Source organism: Hemicordylus capensis, chromosome 1 (genome assembly GCF_027244095.1).
Source record: "Hemicordylus capensis ecotype Gifberg chromosome 1, rHemCap1.1.pri, whole genome shotgun sequence".
Lineage (NCBI taxonomy): Eukaryota > Metazoa > Chordata > Lepidosauria > Squamata > Cordylidae > Hemicordylus > Hemicordylus capensis.
In genome coordinates this window covers 20,420,109-20,438,539 of record NC_069657.1, presented here as the reverse complement: position 1 = coordinate 20,438,539, position 18,431 = coordinate 20,420,109, and the positions used below count along the sequence as shown (strand labels likewise).

General features: G+C 42.1%; 1 protein-coding gene across 9 annotated transcripts in view; it reads right to left on the bottom strand.

Moving 5' to 3' along the window:
* PPP1R13B (protein phosphatase 1 regulatory subunit 13B) overlaps positions 1-18,431 on the bottom strand; it is a 129,901-nt gene that overhangs the window by 43,117 nt on the left and 68,353 nt on the right. Inside the window, exon 1 of one of the 9 annotated variants that reach the window (XM_053282508.1) lies at positions 8,737-9,012. The exons of the other annotated variants lie outside the window; for them this stretch is intronic. Within the exon in view, the coding sequence (XP_053138483.1) occupies positions 8,737-8,895 (159 nt within the window). The 5' untranslated portion in view covers positions 8,896-9,012. Of the gene's footprint in view, positions 1-8,736; positions 9,013-18,431 lie in introns of those variants that run through there. 9 annotated transcript variants of the gene reach the window in all.

The following is an 18,431-nucleotide window of genomic DNA, read 5'->3' as shown; positions in this document are numbered from 1 at the left end:
TTGCCGCCATGTAGCCTTATCATATGCATGGTTGCTGGGAAAAACACGTTAGCTGGTTGACATGAATGTTCTTTTGCACAAAGGGTTACTCACATAAAAACGTTGCAAAGAAGACTTCAGCACCTTATTTTCAAGTGAGGAGCAGTTTACATGAGACAGGTCCACCCCTCCACCTTGTTAAGAATTATATTAGCAAGTCTGAGGACATGCTTGAAAGTAAGCATTTTCTCCAACAAAGTTAACAGTGGACCCCGCCCCCGCACCTGCACCATCACAGTGACCAATTCATACTGTTTCACAAAACATCTCTCCGTGCAAAAATGTGATAGTAAAGTTACTGCATCAGATTTATCTCAACAATAGTAAACATGTGAATAGTAAACATGTGAAACGTGAATTTCACAAAGTGGAATTAACATGTTGTACTATTGGAAACTCCCTTGAGAAGTCCATAATGCTGGGGAAAGTTAAAGGAGAGAAAAGAAGAGGACGACCAGCAGCAAGGTGGATTGACTCGATTACGACAGCAATGAATGCACCACTAAGAGACCTTAAAGGCCGTTGAAGACAGATCATTCTGGAGAGAATCTATCTATGTGGTCGCTAAGAGTCTACACCGACTTGAAGGCACTTAATCAATTGCTATTGGAAACATCTATACTGAACAGCAGGAATATAGGAAGATCCTGAAAGGCATCATCTCATACTGCGTGGAAGATGGCAATGGTAAACCCCTCCTACCAAAGAAAACCACAGGGCTCTGTGGTCACAAGGAGACAACACTGACTCAACGGCACACTTTAGTTTTACTTTACTATTATGTCCAGACTCTTAACCATACTTTTCTCCTTACCATCCCAGAACTATCAGGCTCAGGTCAAAGCTGTGGGCAGATCGACCAAATGCAGATTATTCAGCTCAGGGTTTTAGAGATCATAAGTTTGAGCGGGAAGCTGAAGCCTGATATGCAGCAAGCAGAAGGTGCTGGTCTCTGATGACCAGTATGGGCTAGGCAGGCTCCTAGTATTCATCACCAGAGGCTATCTCAGAGTCATAAGAGTCAATGTTGAACTACCTCACCCACCGTTTTTTCTGCTGTGTGTGAAGAGGGCTCAGATGTTTAACATACATAGTCCATGGCAGTTTATCAGGTTAGGCCAGCCTCAGATGTCAAAGTTGCAAGGTCAATCCCTGGAGATCCCACAAGATCCCATTTTCACATAATATGCTGTCTCCTCATGGACAGCAGGCTCAGAATTTTTTCTTCTTTTTGTATGCTGAATTTCTGCACCTATGCTCAGGCTGGCAGCCACAGACAGTACAATAAGTTTGATGTGGTTTGTTAGAAAAAAGGGGATAGTGAATCTGAACCCACCTGAATATATCTGGGTTTCACTTCTGCTAAATGAATTTAGCAGGCAACATTACTGAGGTGTTGAGGTGAAAAGATGCAAATGTAAAGTGGCACAAATTCACAGTTCAACACAAAAATTAAGAAGATAAATGTTTGAGAGGGAAACAGGTGGAACAAACTGCCCAGAGACTTGTGTTTTATGCGACATACAAATGTGTTAAATAATAAAGTAAAATAAAAGTTAGAAAAAGAGAAATACAACATTTCTGTCCAAAGATGCATTGAACAAAGCCCTGAAATCCTCTTCAAGAAGATACAAATTTGACAAATTACTCTCAGGAAGTAGAGCACGAACAACAATAGATTATAGGATGCCATCTGGACTATACTCTCCACCCACTCACTGTTACACAAAATTCAATAGCAGATCATATTAAAAACAGGCAGTCTAAGCATTCATCCTGCAATAAAATGCAGGAGAACCATAGAGCAGGCCCCATCCTCCAAAACCAGTAGAACGTAAGAACAGTAGCCCACTACTTAAAATTTAGTTGGACAGGGGAGATCTTGTCATTAGCGGTCTGCTTGGAAAAGCTGTATATAATATAGACTCCCCCCCTCCCACTCATTTATTAATTCTTGTGACTTTCATTTTACACAATGCTACCAGGCTAGCTGTAGACTACCCACATGTGTATCTAACCTTTTAACTGGCTTGGGGCTATTAGCTCAAAAACCAAACTTGTGCATAGCAAACAGTCTGCAGTTTGGATATAGGCAAGTGCACATGTTTGGAAACCCCAGAGAAACAAGAGACTTGGGGGCAAAGCTTTTTGAAACAAAGAAAATTCATTTGAACAACAAACATAAATAATATCTAAATATGATTCACATTTGGCAACCTTAATCTATTCTGGGAGAGAAGGCAGTTCCCTGCTGGACATAGAGGGATGGGGAGTGGATGCTACAGGAGTCTGATTGATGTGAGACTGCAGGCACAAATGGAAGAGAAACTGAGGGGAGAGAATAGGTACCTTTCCATATCTGCTGTTTCCTGTGCAACACCAAGGCACTATCCCCGCCACTGGAGGGAGGGGGGATTTAGGGTTCCTCTCCAAGGTTTCCACTCAGGAACTTTAGGAGCTTTCAAGCAGCCAAGCACAAGAATGATCTCATGCAAACCCACACAATGAGGGGGCCTCCAGATTCAGTTTGCCAAGACTTCTAGGGCAGTACAGAGCAAGGTTTCCACAAGGAGCACTCAAGGTTAGTGATTTCAGCTCAGATTTGGACTCGACAACCCAACCAGCCGAGGGGCTCAGCTGCCCAGTGATTCAGCTTAAATAGGGGAAAAGGGGTGGAACACAGATCCAGGCATTCAGGTTAATGAATTTATCTGGAGCAGTACCTTGTACTGCTAGCTTCATATTGCAGTAGCTGGCTTTACTACTGCTCAGGAATAATCTTCTCAGGAACAGAGTGATCATACACGGCTGGTGGAAAAAGCACATCCAAACTCAATGGCGGTAACACCATACAAGACATAAACACCTGGGCTATACCTGTTATCAGATACACTGCAGGAATAATAGACTGGACCCAGGCAGAGCTAGAGATGCTAGATTGTAAGACCAGGAAAATCATGACCATCCATCATGCTCTGCACCCCCACAGTGATCTCGATAGGCTATACCTCCCTCACAGCTCAGGTGGAAGAGAAATGCTGCAAGTCCATCAAACAGTAGAGGAGGAGAAAAGAGGCCTTGAAGAATATATAAAGGACAGTGAAGAAGATACACTTAAAATGGTCAATAAGGAGAAACTATTCAACACCAATTAAACAAAGCAGGCCTACAAGAAAGAACAAGTCAAGAACCGAGCAGAAAAATGGAAAAATAAGCCCCTGCATGGTCAATATTTGCACAATATAAGTGGAAAATCAGACATCACCAAGACCCGGCAATGGCTTAAGAATGGTTACTTGAAGAAAGAAACAGAGGGTTTAATACTGGCTGCGCAAGAACAGGCACTAAGAACAAATGCAATAAGAGCCAAAGTCGAAAAATCCACAACAAACAGCAAGTGCCGCCTTTGTAAAGAAGCTGATGAAACAGTGGACCACCTAATCAGCTGTTGTAAAAAGATCGCACAGACTGACTACAAACAAAGGCATGACAAGGTAGCAGGGATGATACACTGGAACATCTGCATCATCATCATCAATTTTATTACGGCCATTGGCCAGCAGAAATAGGAGTAACAAGTATACTCAATACAACGATCAATAAAACAATGCTAAAACACAATATAACAGAATACAATCACTCATAATAAATTACTTTAAAACAATAGACAGCTCTCGCAATTAAGCACTTAATAGGGACCTTAACCTAATGGCAATATAGAAAAATTTAGCCACAATTGTTGTAATCCCGGGGCTTGAATCTGCGAGGCAGTAATATGTATAAAAGAGATCACACCTTCCAGGAAATTTGAGTCACAGAGGGGAAATAAGTTCTTCTCTAGCATCCCGATATAAAGAGCAATATAGCAATACATGGGTGACAGTTTCCAGGAGGCCAACGCCACAAGGGCAGAAAACCGCAACAGGATGATCTTTAGCAAACTTCCGTTCCAAAAGAGAAGAGGGCAACACATTAAAACGGGCCCGAGCAAATGAAACCCGAAATTTAGAAAAATGCAGCGTTGTTAAGTAATTAGCACCTCTATCTCCCCAAGGTGGCAAAATCCCAAAATGTAAAGGGGAGCAAGTCCTATTGGCCGAAGACATAAGTTCCTGCCGTTCAATATCGTGCAACCGGAGAAATAATATTTCCTTCACCTTATTATATTCTCAAGTGAGGAGTTCTGAAGGAGAAAGGCCCAGCTGAATAATTTTATTATTTACATATGTTAGCCAAGGGTTGGGATAAGAATCCACCCATAAATACTAGAAAAAAGAAAATTCCTGAATCTCAGAACAGAGTTTACTCCATCTAGCAAAAGTAAGCTCCCAGGCTTTACAGACAATAGAGAAAGACCCAGATTCCAAACAAAGAGCAGAATAAGGCACACACCTAGGCACTGCAAAGATTGCTCTTAGAAAAATAGACTGTACTCTCTCCAGTTCAGCTGTTACTCCCTGGATCCATAGCGGGACTCCAAAAGTAGTTGGGCCACGATCTTAGCACGAAATACCTGGAGTGCCATGGGAACAAACTGGCCCCCTTTAGAGTAGTAAAATCGCAAAAAGGCACTGAGGGTATCGCGGGCTTTATGAATTGAAGACAGCCTGTGGGTTTTCCAATTTAGATTATATTGAAATAATATGCCTAAATATTTATAGTTGTAAACCTGCTCAATGTGGTTCTGATTTATTACCTATTTATATAATTTCCTGGATTTAGAGAAAAGCAGGACCTTTGTTTTTTTATAGTTAACTGTTAGTTTGTTATCATTGCAGTAGCTGGCAAAAGCAGGCAACAGTCTTTGCAGACCTAATCTGGACTGAGATAGCACGGCTGCATCATCGGCATAGAGTAAAATGGACACTCGTTTGTTAGCAAACTTCGGGGCAGGAACATCTGCAAAAAATACAAGCTACCTGTAGCCAAAAATTGGTGGGACCATAAAATTGAAAAAGTGGTAGAAAATGAAGATGTAAAAATATTATGGGACTTCCGACTACAAACAGACAAACATCTGCCACACAATACACCAGATATCACTGTAGTCAAGAAGAAAGAAAAACAAGTTCGAATAATAGACATAGCAATACCAGGGGATAGCAGAATAGAAAAAAAGAGATAGAAAAAATCACAAAATACAAAAATCTACAAATTGAAATTGAAAGGCTGTGGCAGAAAAAGACCAAAATAATCCCAGTGGTCATTGGCGCCCTGGGTGCAGTTCCCAAAGACCTTGAAGAGCACCTCAACACCATAGGGGCCACAGAAATCACCACCAGCCAATTACAAAAAGCAGCTTTACTGGGAACAGCCTATATTCTGCGACGATATCTATAACAACAGCAACAACATTGACAATAAAATTCTGGCATCCCAGGTCCTTGGGAAGGACTCAATGTCTGGATAAAACAAACCAGTCAATAACACCTGTCTGACTGTGTAAAATAATAATAATAACTAGTTGACCGGGCGCATAGCATCTGCGCCCCTAGTTCTCCCTGGCTACCCCCCCTTCAGCCCCTTCTCCCTAACTCTTCCCCCAGGTGTCTCTAACCACCACCCACCCTCTCGCTTCTCCCCCCCCTTCCCGCTTGTGGTTTCTGACCGGCTTGCTGGCCCGTTTGCTCCTGCTGCCGCTTCCTCACACTGGCGGCGCGCAGTGTCTGCCACGGCTGGTCCCGCCGCTGTCCGCCCACCCGTCCGCCATTTCCCTGGGCAGCAGCTCAACAGTCTCATGAATCCTGCCGCGCGTGAGCTCCACTGCCCAGCCAATCCGGCGCCTTGGCTTCCCAGCCAATCCGCTGGGTTGCCGGGATGCATCCCCACAGAGGCACATCTACGGGGATTAATAATATAGATAATATCCTTCATCTGCATACTTAACTTAGGTTCCTGCCCTTGATTGTATTCTGGGGTGCCTGTATAGGTTAAAGGAGGGGTTCTGAAACCTGGGTCGCCAGACACTGCTGGTCTACAATTCCCATAATTCCCAGCCACACTGGCCAAGTATCTTTGTAGCTGAAGAGGATGGGAGATATAGTCCAGCAACATCTGGGGACCCAAGTTTCACAACCTCTGGCTACTCCAGCCTCTTACCTATAAAACCCTTAATGGCTTAGATCCAGGCTATTTAAGAGAGCGCCTTCTTTGTCATAAACCCTGCTGCCTGTTATGATCCTCTGGAGAGGTTCGGTTATGGATGCTACCAGCTAGTTTGGTGGCGACCCATGACTGGGCTTTCTCTGTGGCTGGCTGCCCCAGGGCTTTGGGAATATGCTCCCTACTGAAATAAGAGCATCTGCTTCTCTGTTTGTTTTCAGGAAGAACTTCAAGACTCTCCTGTTTTTGCAGGCTTTTAAATAATTTAAATAATTTTAAAACTTATTTTAATATCTATTTTATTCTATTGTATTTTTATGTGTTTTAATTTGTAACTTTTAAATATATTAAATTTTGTACACCACCTAGAGATGTACATATCAGACGGAATAGAAATATGATAAATAAATAAGTGTGCCTTTTAGCACTTTTAACAATTATTTTGCTGTTCAAACGCTCTGATTTCCTTGGGATACACATGACTCAATGGGGAAGGTGGCTTTCCCATGGGTCTAGCTTCTGTACAACATAGACATTTGATCCAATGCACAATCAACTTCCTCCATGGCATCAAATGCATGTTTTGTTCCCAGGGAGCTTCCAATAGCAAGTAAGAGTTTATTTTTTTATTTACATTTACATTTCCCTTTATCCTAAGACCCCAGAGCGGTTAGCAAGATAAAACAAACTCAACAAAAAATGAACAGAACAAAACATAGCTAATTTTTTTTTAAGAAGAGCAGGTACAGCTCAACAGCATGAATGAAAAGGGCTGTCTTCATGCTCCTTCTGAGGGCTGGGAGAGAGGGAGCCATCACAAGTAAGTTCCACAGCCTGGAGAATAACTGAGGAGGCCCTGTCCCATATACTCAACAAACGAGCCTCAGCAGGTGTTGGCACAAGGACCAGAGCCCTCCCAGCCAATCTAGTCAGGTGGGTAGATTCAGTTTGGAGCAGGTGGTCTCTAAGGTACCCAGGGCCCAAGCCATTTGAGGCTTTAAAGGTAATAATCAGCACCTTGAATTGTATCCAGAAGCAGACTGGCAGCCAGTGCAGTGCCTTCAAGACTGAGAAATATGTGCACTGTGAGCAGTCCCAGAGGTCAATCTGGCCGCTGCATTCTGCACCATCTTTAGTTTTCCGATACTTTTCAAGGGCAGCCCTACGTAGAGTGCATTGCAATAATCCAAACGTGATGTGACTAAGGCATGGATGACAAGGGCCACATCAGCTTTCTCAAGTAAAGGTCGCAGCCAGCGCACCAGCTGAAGTTGAGTGAAGGCACTCCTGGCCACCGCCACCACAACCATCTGATTTTCTAGCAGCAGTGGCAGATCCAGGAGAACCTCCAAGCTGCAAACTTGCTCTTCAGAGGAAGTGCAACCCCATGCAGAACAGGCTAAAAATCCATTCCCTGATCACACCATCTACTAACCATCATCACCTCTGTCTTGTCAGGATTAAGTTTCAGCTTGTTAACCCTCATCCAGCCCATCACGGCTTCCAAACCACGATTCAGAATTTCCTAACACAAATAAAAAGGAGGCAGGCAGGCTATCTGGCTAACACAGAGCATATGTAATTGCTCTTCACTACTACATGGAATTTCTTTTAATTTATATTGAAGAAGTTATACCCTGCATACTTGTCAATGAAATAGAGGCAAGTATGCCAAACAGAGCCTGAACTTTTTTTAAGAAGCCATGGAGCTTTTCCAAGATTTCCCCACAACTCAAGATATTCTCATGTGAGATTCCAAAAGAGCAAACTCTTCATAGTAGGTTGTGATGGCAATCAAAATCTGACATCCACATTCCACTGCAATGCTCAAGATCGCCTATCCATCCATAGCACTTCAATGCCTTCTGGGCTCAATTGTTCTCTTTGGTGGGACTAGGATGCCATCCAAGTGCTAACTACGCTCTCTCAGTATGCATTACAATGATTAGGGAAGTCTGACAGAATTAAATCAAAATGAAACAGCAGGAATATCACAACTACCTTTTTCACAGAAAATTAAGGATGATGGGGTTTTTTTTCTAAATCTGTACCATCCTGTTTAAAATTAATTAAATTTTAACATTGAAGAAGGCTCTCATCTGTATACAAATGTCTTCAGGGAGGTCTCAGTGGATCAAACTGTTCTCTTTAATACTTACTGTACAACAAGGATAACCCTCAAAATATGAATTTTAAACATTTAAAGAAAGGATTAACCTACACAAGAGTTAAGTCAAAAAAACTTGTGTCCTAAGAGAAATTAACCAACAGCATATCACATGAAAATGACCGACAAATATCATATAAAGTCAAATATCAAAACATTGTGGCTTTCATTACACACAACCCAAGAGCAGGTTTAAAACTCATTAGCATTTTCTTAAACATAAGGAAACTGTATTTGAATTAACTTTACACTGTAAAATATATTCTACTTAATACAAAGTGTCTATTTTATACTCTTGCCATAGCAGAACAAAATAGAATACTTTGTATAAAACTATTTACTTTGGAGGAAAATAATTTACTATCACAATGAACAGCACAGCACTGAGGAAGGAAGAGAGAATAAAAACAAACAATTTTTTTTTAAACCTGTAGCTTTACTCCTGGCTGCTTCTTTTTCATCCACATGGCAAAAGGATAACTAAGGGAGGACAAACAAGATTCCTCTTCAGGCTCAGAACTGTGATTTTCAGAGATCAGAACCAATGTGTTAGGCCTCCAAAGTAGGGCAGCCCAACCTTTGAACATCAGAGAATGTGGTAATCAAAGCACCCTCCAGGAAACAGCTCTTTCTTGAAAGGTTTAGTTAATCACTGAGGTTCAAGCTTTTAATCTCATTCATTATAATTCATAGTTAGAGTTCAGACAAAATGGCTGGTGAAATTCAGGAAAATCCGCAATCCTGCAAATAAAAAACGGAGCCCTCTTTTAGAAGATTGTGCTCAGCAAGAAGAACAGCACTAAATGTTCCCAGTTTCTCAGAGCTCAGGAAACTAATTTAACTCATCCTAGCTATTAGTAACACTCCAAATGACGTCACTCACCTTTCACAACAAACTGGAGCCTATTGCATGTAGGACATAAAATATCCTCCTTGCTCCCACCACCACTGACAACAACAAAAAGGCACCTCCTACTTTTGAACACATACTTAACACAATTAAAGGCTCCTGCAAATACCTACCCCCACAGATTCCACAAATGCACTCTAGCATTCTGATTACTCTTAGATTTATTTACACTAACCCTGAGGAATCTTGGTCCACAACAGAACTCCTAAAATGCCACTAGCTCAAATTTGGTTTTGGTAGCACTATAAACAAAAACCTTTTATTAAAGTAGCATTTAATGTTTATGCCTGTCCTTTTCTTACATCTGGAAGAACATATCTCTTATATCTTCTATATCAGAATGCAGTCAATGGAACCTCAGTTTCTTGATTTACACTATCAACTACAGCACTTTACACAGTGAAACATTCTAAAGAAATGCTAATAGGGGTGTGCACGGAATCGCCGAACTGCGTTCCGGCACTGGGGTGGGGGGTTGCTTTAAGAGCAGGGGGAGGGTTTACTTACCCCTCTTGCCGCTTTCCCCCTCCGGCGCCTGTAGTTCCTGTAGTAATTGGGGCGGCAGGATACCTCCCTGCCGCCCCTTCCCCCGTTTCACTTCTGAAGGCTCCCAGAAGTCTTCTGCGCGCACAGAAGACTTCTGGGAGTCTTTAGAAGTGAAACGGGGGAAGGGGCGGCAGGGAGGTATCCTGCCGCCCCAATTACTGCCGCCGCTGCAATACCTCCTTGCCACCACTACCACCACCCCGCCTTAGGATATTTTTAAAGATGTGAAACGCGCACGCAGAAGACTTCTGGGAGCCTTTAGAAGTTAAATGGAGGAAGGGGCGGCAGGGAGGTATCCTGCCGCCCCAATTACTACAGGAACTACGGGCGCCGGAGGGGGAAAGTGGTGGGAGGGATAAGTAAACCCTCCCCCCACTCTTAAAGCAACCCCCCACCTGAATCGCCCAAACCGCCCAGGTCCGGAGGCCTTTAGAATGGCCTCCAGACCGGTCCAGGCACATCACTAAATGCTAACAAATAATGCTACCACCCCGCCTAGTAGCTTTGTCTCATGTGTTGGTCTGTCACCTCAACAGAAGCTGCCAGTGAACTTTCTGCACATTTTGCCACCTTCATTTTCTTGAACCAACTACTAAAGAGCTGATTTAGACTTTGTGTCAAGGATGTTTCCAATGCATACATTGGGGCTTGGAGCAGCAAATACCATCAACTATGAGCTCTCTTGTCCATATTGTCATGAGCACAGTTCAGCTTCATACTTTATGGTGTCTGCCACTCCAAACGCCAGTCTGCATGCAGCAAACTCTCTTGTCATGTAAAATGCAAACCAGAATTAAAGATTAACTAGCTTAACCCACACAGAGCATCTGCGTGCTAGTACCTGATTGCTCCCCTCACCCCTGCCACAGCCCCCCTCACCTCAAAGATCTCTCCACCCTCACCTGAGTCGCACACCTGCTCCTCCTCCTCCATCTTGCTGCTCCCATCCCCCTCACCCTTCTTGGTCACTCCTCCATCCCTTTACTCCATCTTCCTCACCTCTCTTGGTCACGGCTGCAGCATTGCTGGCACCTATAGGCCAAGCTGCGGCCACCTATCCCCAGAGACCTCCCCACTCCTGCTCCTCCCCACAGGAGCAGCAGCAGCGGTTGACCAGATCCTTCCTCTCTGCCGCCACCACTATGGCTGCTCGTTCCCCTCAGGCCGCTGATAGGCTCGAGCCATCCCTTGCCTGCCTGCCTGCCTCCCTCCGCCAATGGCCTCGGTAGCCCCAAACAGCAGCAGTGGTTGACTGAGTCCTTCCCTGCTGCTGCTGCCACCGCCATGGCAGTTTCAAAAACACTTCAAAACTTTCAAAAACACTTCAATGTGAAAACCATTCTGACTTCTCACAGTACTGTGCTTTTCTCAATGCTGGGATGGCCATTTCAGAGAGACGGAGCCCCCTCTTAAGAGCTCTATGGGGAAAGCAGTGGGAAGGCTTCATTTTTTGGCACTCTGAATATACCTTCCAAGATGGTGCAGGGGCTCAAGAGGGCTCAGTTTCCCTTAAAGGAGGTCCACCACCCTCTACCATCCCAGGGATGAGCAAAGTGCAGCATGGCACGGTGAGAATGCTAGTATTCGTATGGTGCCAAGGGGACTGTGCAGAGTATTCAACTTCAGCCGAAGCTTTACAGCAGTCCAATAAACAATTAGTCCGGGGGCCACACTTAGGGTTGATGGGGGCTGCCATTGGCCCCTGGGACTTACAATGAAGAGCACTGCCCTAATGAACAGGGAGTAGAGTACATGGGTGTGATCAGGGATTGAAGAGCAATGTTTTCAGCATAAAGGAATGCTGACATCTTTACTACGACCCTCAGGGACATATTTTGGTGGCACAGAAATGGCTTGAGAAAGAAGGGAAGGGAAGACTGGTGAAAACTGCCCCTTCTCCCACTCAAATGACAGCGCAGTGGTAGTTTGGAACTCACACTGCTATACATGCACAATGCTAATCCAGATGTCAGCCAATGAAATTTTAGAAATGGAAAATGTTTAGCCAGGAAAATATGGGAAATTTTCCACCTCACGTCTCTGATTGAAATATGTTGGCTTCGTCCCTTTTATTGTAGGCTATTTTTTCCTTTGCCCCCAAGATCAACAGATCACTGACCCACTGGAATAAACATTACAAAGTTAAACACTAGCTTACATCCTGACTAAAAAACTCAACAGAAGTCCTCTTGAAATTGAGCAGTCCTTTAAAATAACTCCCTATTGAGTAACTTAGTCCAGATGTCATACACTAGGAAATTTTTCAAGGTAAAAACCAGAATTTCATCTTCTGCAATTCCCTTGTGGATATTCCATACAACAAAAAGACTCTGCTACTGTGTGATAACAGATCCATGTTTAAATCGTATGGAACACACACCTAGCTCCGTTAGACCTAAAAATGGAACACTTTCTAGTTTCAGTGGACACGACATTATTGCCAGTTTAATGGTTTCATCCACAGCTCCTCCTTCCATTTTTTAATTAGGTCAGAAAATGCCAGCAGCAAAATCCGCTTGGAAATCCAATGATAACTCCTGCAGTCCTTTTTTTAGCTTTGTAGAAAGGAACAGGCTGATCAAATCCAGATAAATTAAACAGTTTTTGGAATTAAAAATCAAAATACAACACGCACAACTCGCAGTTTTACAAAAATGATAAACTACTGTCAGGTGAATCTTTACATATAGACTAGCCCATAATCAAGAAGTCTACAATAAGTATGCAATTACAGAACTGGGAGACATTACCGTTCGGGGGGGGGGGGAATCCTTCAATATCTGCTTATATCAGACTATTTCTGCAGAAAATTGAATACTTTTTCTCTGTGAATTCAGTCACAAGATCTCAGCCATTCCATTAGCATCATGCTGACACAATCAGATCAGTCTATATAATAAAGGCTTATTGTTACTGAGTAGAAGTTGAAGCTTTCAGATACCAGCTTCTAACTCTTTTTTACTTTCCTCAAATGCTCTCTTTGCCCTTTCAGACGGGGGAGCAATAGCTGCTAAGGCATTGCAAAAGAAACACACACAGAGGCTGGAAACTGGATCAATTACAAAAATGTAAAAAGCTGCAATGCATTTTGCCTCTTTGAGATGGAACAATCCATTGTGAAAGCAAAGCAGAATCACTGGTAAATCCATTTCAACAACTGAAAGAAGTTTAAACAAATTAGTTCCAAAGCAAATAAAGAGAGACCACCTATAGATTTCATGTGCACAATTGGAATAATCATGATCCAGTTCATTGTAATATCTTTTTATGTATTTATTGTTTTAAACTTTGTATTTGATCAAAATAAACATTGATCGATTGTGTGATATTTTAAATAGGTACTATTGAGAATCAGAGAGTGTTACATAAAGATATGGTCTTCTTTTATCAAAAAGCAAACTCAAAGGTATTAATCTTCCAACTTGTTAACCATGTCCCCCTCCCCTGCCTCAGGATCAGTTATGAGTAATAGCAATGCCTCATTAAGTGCTATAAACAAACACTGATTTCCTTTAAATACACACCTTTGAAACTATATTTATCTGGATATTGAGAGGGAATTAAACCCTTATTTTGATGTGTTCTAGCCCACTATGGCTATGACTCATTACGAGATTCTTAAATAACAAGCTTATTACTTTATCATGTGTTTTCCTGAGGTAATGGTTTCAAAGCAATGTTTACAGAGTTTATGCAATGCAGGAAAGCCATAAAGTATTTCAGAAGACAAACATGTTGAAAATAACTTGTGACTAAAGTTGATGCTGTGAGACAACATTAAATGTTCATGTCCCACCCCCCACTTCCCAGCACAGCTCTCTTTTTCAACAGGTTAGCTTTAAAGTTAATAAAGATTGCTATGAACGTTTTATTATTTGCAGTTCATCTTCTATGCAACTGGTATGCTCCAACACTTGTATTTCAACATACATTTTCAGAGCTAAGTATGGTTATTAAATCAAATTGTTTCTGAATCATTAAAATTCAATGAGAAACAACACAATGAATAGTGTGTCAAGCGTGAAAAAATAAATTATTTCTTAAAAAGAGTGATTACCTGCTGGCAACTTTCCCATGTAACTGTAAAAGAGCGTACTTTTATTTTGCTGCATTGCCCATCAGCTGTAAACTCTTGCAGTGCTTCAATGTGCTTCAACTCCATTTCCCCCCTGGATTTCCCCCTACTATAACTGGTGTTAGTGGTTTACAAACCAACTTGACAAACAGCCCCAGAAGTCTTATTTTAAAAACCCAACTCTTATTCTCAACTTATGAAGGGCTAATTGATATCAGCTAAGTTTTCACCTTTCCCTACTTCACACAGAAGCCCCCCTGCACAGACACCCCCTCCCTCCCCCCACCCCAAAATCCTTTATCAATATGGAAAGCTGTCTCTCTGCATTCATCAGCAATCAGTGAACGGAAAAGGCTAGTGGATTTTGCCAGCAGTGAAAGACCTAATCATGACAAGATCAAGCCAGCTGTCAGGTCTAATCAGCTTGATGCATTGCACTTTTCATATCCAATGGAAATGTTCAGCAAGTTCTTCTTTTGCAGCTGATTATGGGTTTAAGTTCAAAATACAAACACCACTTTCATTCAATCCATAACAGAAAGTTTAAATCTGTCTTTTGGTTATATTAACTAGCTGTGCAAAACTACGTGTAAAAAAAAAAAAAAGGTGAAAACCATTATTGCCTCCCCTTCTTATACTGCAGCAGACTCTGCTAGCCTAACAGGGTGGCATGTTGACACTGAAAACTGCTATCTTATCAGGAGAAGCAGACTGTACAAGACAAGATAAATGTAATGTGGGGGAAAAGTAGATGTTAACAATTCAGTTGACGCTCTCTTTGCTACATTTGCAGACTAAAATGGAACAAAAAACAAAACAGCTTAACAATATAGCTCACAAGCAATAAAATTAAAGCCAAGAGAATGTGTCATGCCAAAAAACAATAAGCCAAGAGCACCAGTCAGCTTTATTGAATTAATTTCCCACCCATCCCCATCCCACCCTGAATCAAAATAGTAAAATTCACTTTGTCATCCTTTCAGAATAATCTGCTTTTAAATGAAAGAGAAACACACATAAAAAGCTTTGGCAGATTTTATAGCACCCAGGAGCAACTCATAACTCAGTGCTTTAGGTCATATTCACGGTGAGGAGGATAATTTATCAAGCAAGGCACTGGGTGCCTAACAATTACAAAGGAGCAAAATGGAGCTCCACAGATATTTTCTAGTTGTACTTGGACACAGACCGGGGGCGAAGGAGAGCACAAGAGATGCAGCTAGAAGTTACAGTAAGATTGCCCAGTAGTATTATGAGCAGTGTTCCCTCTCAGGCATGTGCACGTTTGCACACGCTCACAAGGTTTTTGATGTGAATATTAGCTAATATTAATATTAACTCAGTTAATATTAGTTCCGCTCAGGTTGAATCAGGAAGGCCCCACTCTGAATGCACATACATGCACACTGTGCCTTGATACTGCTGCCCAGAACAAAAGTTGTTCCACACACAGATGAAAGAGATTAGAGGAAACACTGATTATGAGAGATAGAATCAGCTATCATTTCTGAAACATACAATTTACTGTATGATTCTTTTTTTAAAAAAAAGAAGTCAACTCGCTAACAGCTCAAGGGAATTTGTGAATTTGTGTTTTAAAAACCTAATTTTAGAAAAAAGAACTGCGGCTGTCATTCTCACAAAGAACTGAAAAAATAAGAATAGAAACATGTCTGCTAACCTAAGAACATAAAAGATGCCTTATTACCGAGTCAAACGCTTGGTCTATCAAGCTCAGTATTGTCCACACAGACTGGCAGAGGCTTTCCAAAGTTTCAGGCAGAATTCTTTCCCAGTCCTGCTGGAGATGATCTGGGATTCTTTGAATGCAAAGCAGATGCTTGCATACAATCTTAACCACATATGTTTATCAACTACCCCATTCAATTTCAGTGACACAAAAACCTCAAAATGATAACACCGATGATGAGAGTGTTTTACACTTCCAACAAATGTGCTTTCTGGAGTTCTGTCTATTCTGCCCTACCAAAAACACAACTGACAATCCAATCCAATGCAGGAATTTGGAAACAAATCCCGCTAAACTTAATGGGACTGTCTTCTGAATAAGTCCCATTGCCCATGACTGCAGCCCAAGTTTCTCAAATGTCATCTTCTATATAAACTTATAAGGTCTCTACTATTAATGCCTTATTCCTGCGCTTCTCACCTTCTCATTTCTTGGCCACGTCTTTTTCCTCTTACTGTTATGGATAACCAGTGTTAACTTAGGAACATAGGAAACTGCCATATACTGAGTCAGACCATTGGTCTATCTAGCTCAGAATTGTCTTCACAGACTGGCAGTGGCTTCTCTATGGTTGCAGGCAGGAATCTCTCTCAGCCCAATCTTGGAGAAGCCAGGGAGGGAACTTGAAACCTTCTGCACTTCCCAGAGCAGCTTCATCCCCTGAGGGGAATATCTTACAGTGCTCACACATCAAGTCTCCCATTCATATGCAACCAGGGCAGACCCTGCTTAGCTATGGGGACAAGTCATGCTTGCTACCGCAAGACCAGCTCTCCTCTCCTAACTTGTTCAGAGCTAAGTTCATGAATATTTTTCCTCTGGAAAGATTTGCTTACTTTCATTTTTCTGACATCATAAATGTCATCACCAGTTTCCCAGTATTTCTGATATTATTGCCATGTTTGATTAAGCTCTTTAAGGGTCAGAATTAATTCCTTCCTCTGCTTCCAAACTACCAAAATTCATATCCAGTACTTTGAGTTTTTCATGCCTCCTGAAGGTTACTGTTAAATTTATCTCAATCAATTTTACACGGAGTCAAATCACTGGCCTATCTAGCTCATGACTGTCTACATGAGGGACGTTCTCACAACCATTAAATGGGTAGGACAAGCAACCTACACAAAATTCGGGACCTGTGTGCATTCCCAATTTCCAGTTGTGTGCAAGTTAGAAGTTAGTCCAGAGGAGGGGAAAGTGATTTTGTGGGAGGCGGGTGCAGGCTCCAGCACCCTACCCAGCACATTACTAAGGGAGGAAGAAACACCATCAGAGCCTGTGCCTGCCTCCCACAAAATCACTTTCCCCTCCTCCAACCCAGCTTTTAACTCACACATGATTGCAAACTAGGAGTGCGCACAACTCCCAAAGTTGGTTAGAATCAGGGGCGTAACTATAATAGGGCAAGGGGAGACAGTTGTCTGGGGGCCCACTGCCTTGGGGGGCCCCACAGAGGCAAGTCACATGACTGACTCCCCAAGCCGCGCACCCGCCCGGTCTTCCTTTAGTTGTATTCATCCTCCAAAATGGATGTGAGTGTTAAGACCTGGAGCTACCAGAACAGCATGTCTTTCTCTAGTACCATTAACTGACTTGCATCATGGTATTTTGTTACTACTATTCAGCCTCATTTAAGATTTCTTTACTTCATGAGCTGAGCTTCAGTGAGCCATTTTAAAATCTTGTCTCTGGGCCCACTCCAACCTTGCTACGCCCCTGGTTAGAATGCTTGTCCTAACCAGTTGGTGGTTGTGAGAACAGCTCTAATGGCTCGCCAAGGTTTCAGTTAAGATTTTCCCCCAGTCCTACCTGCACATGCCAGGGATTGAACCTGGGACCTTCTGTATTCGAAGCAGATGTTCTATCACTGAGCTATAGCTCAGTGAAGCATTCCCTTTTTATTCAAACCAGTACTTTTACACTGCATTTCATAATATACTTGAAGGTGAAATATGGAGAAACTAAATCCACTCAGAACCAAATGCTCTGACTTAGCTGGTTTAGATTCAGACTCATAGTCTTCTATGTTAATTCAGACCTTTGTAATATCAAATAACTCACTGTCATTATTTTAATCAAATTGCTTGATCTGTATATAATATCACATTGTCAGCAGCTGACAAAAATGAGACACTGAAACAAAATATTTAAGTTACTGTGATACAAATACTTATATATATTCCAGTTATTTTTTTATGCAAAAGTACTGCTTTATTCTGGGAGATCCAGACACTTTTCCAAAACATAGTGTTGCAAGAATATCACATTTTCTCCACACTCAAAACACACTAATTTTAATCACAAGGTGTACGAGGCTGGATTAAATTCAAAGAACTGCGTGTAGAAAGAAAAATAGTCACAAGCCCTCTTCAGGAAGAACTCATGCACTGTTAGAAGTTCTACAGCAGTTCTTATGCTTTGATAAACTTTAGCACAAGCAGAACATCTTTGCAACTAGTTTTGCTTCTCCCCCACAGCCCACCACAAAATGCTCTATCACAAAGTGCAAAACAGCCCTACTATGAACAGAAGATACTTTCAGATCCATCCCACTGTTCTTCAGCTAACATATACTTTGCAGCCATAGGTGCTGTGTAGAATGTGGCTATGATAGAAGCTCATTGGGGCAAGGGTCCCATGGAACTCACTCTGATCCAGCTCTACCCCACATCTGTATACACCTACCTGTGAACTGGCTTTTAACATATATCACACAGGACTTTTTAATATAATTATTTGCAGACTAAGAGCCTTCTCCTATAGCCCTTAACAACAGTAATTAGGAATGCATCTAACCCCCACCCCACCAATAAGCCTATCTCCTCTTTCATTATGTAGGGAC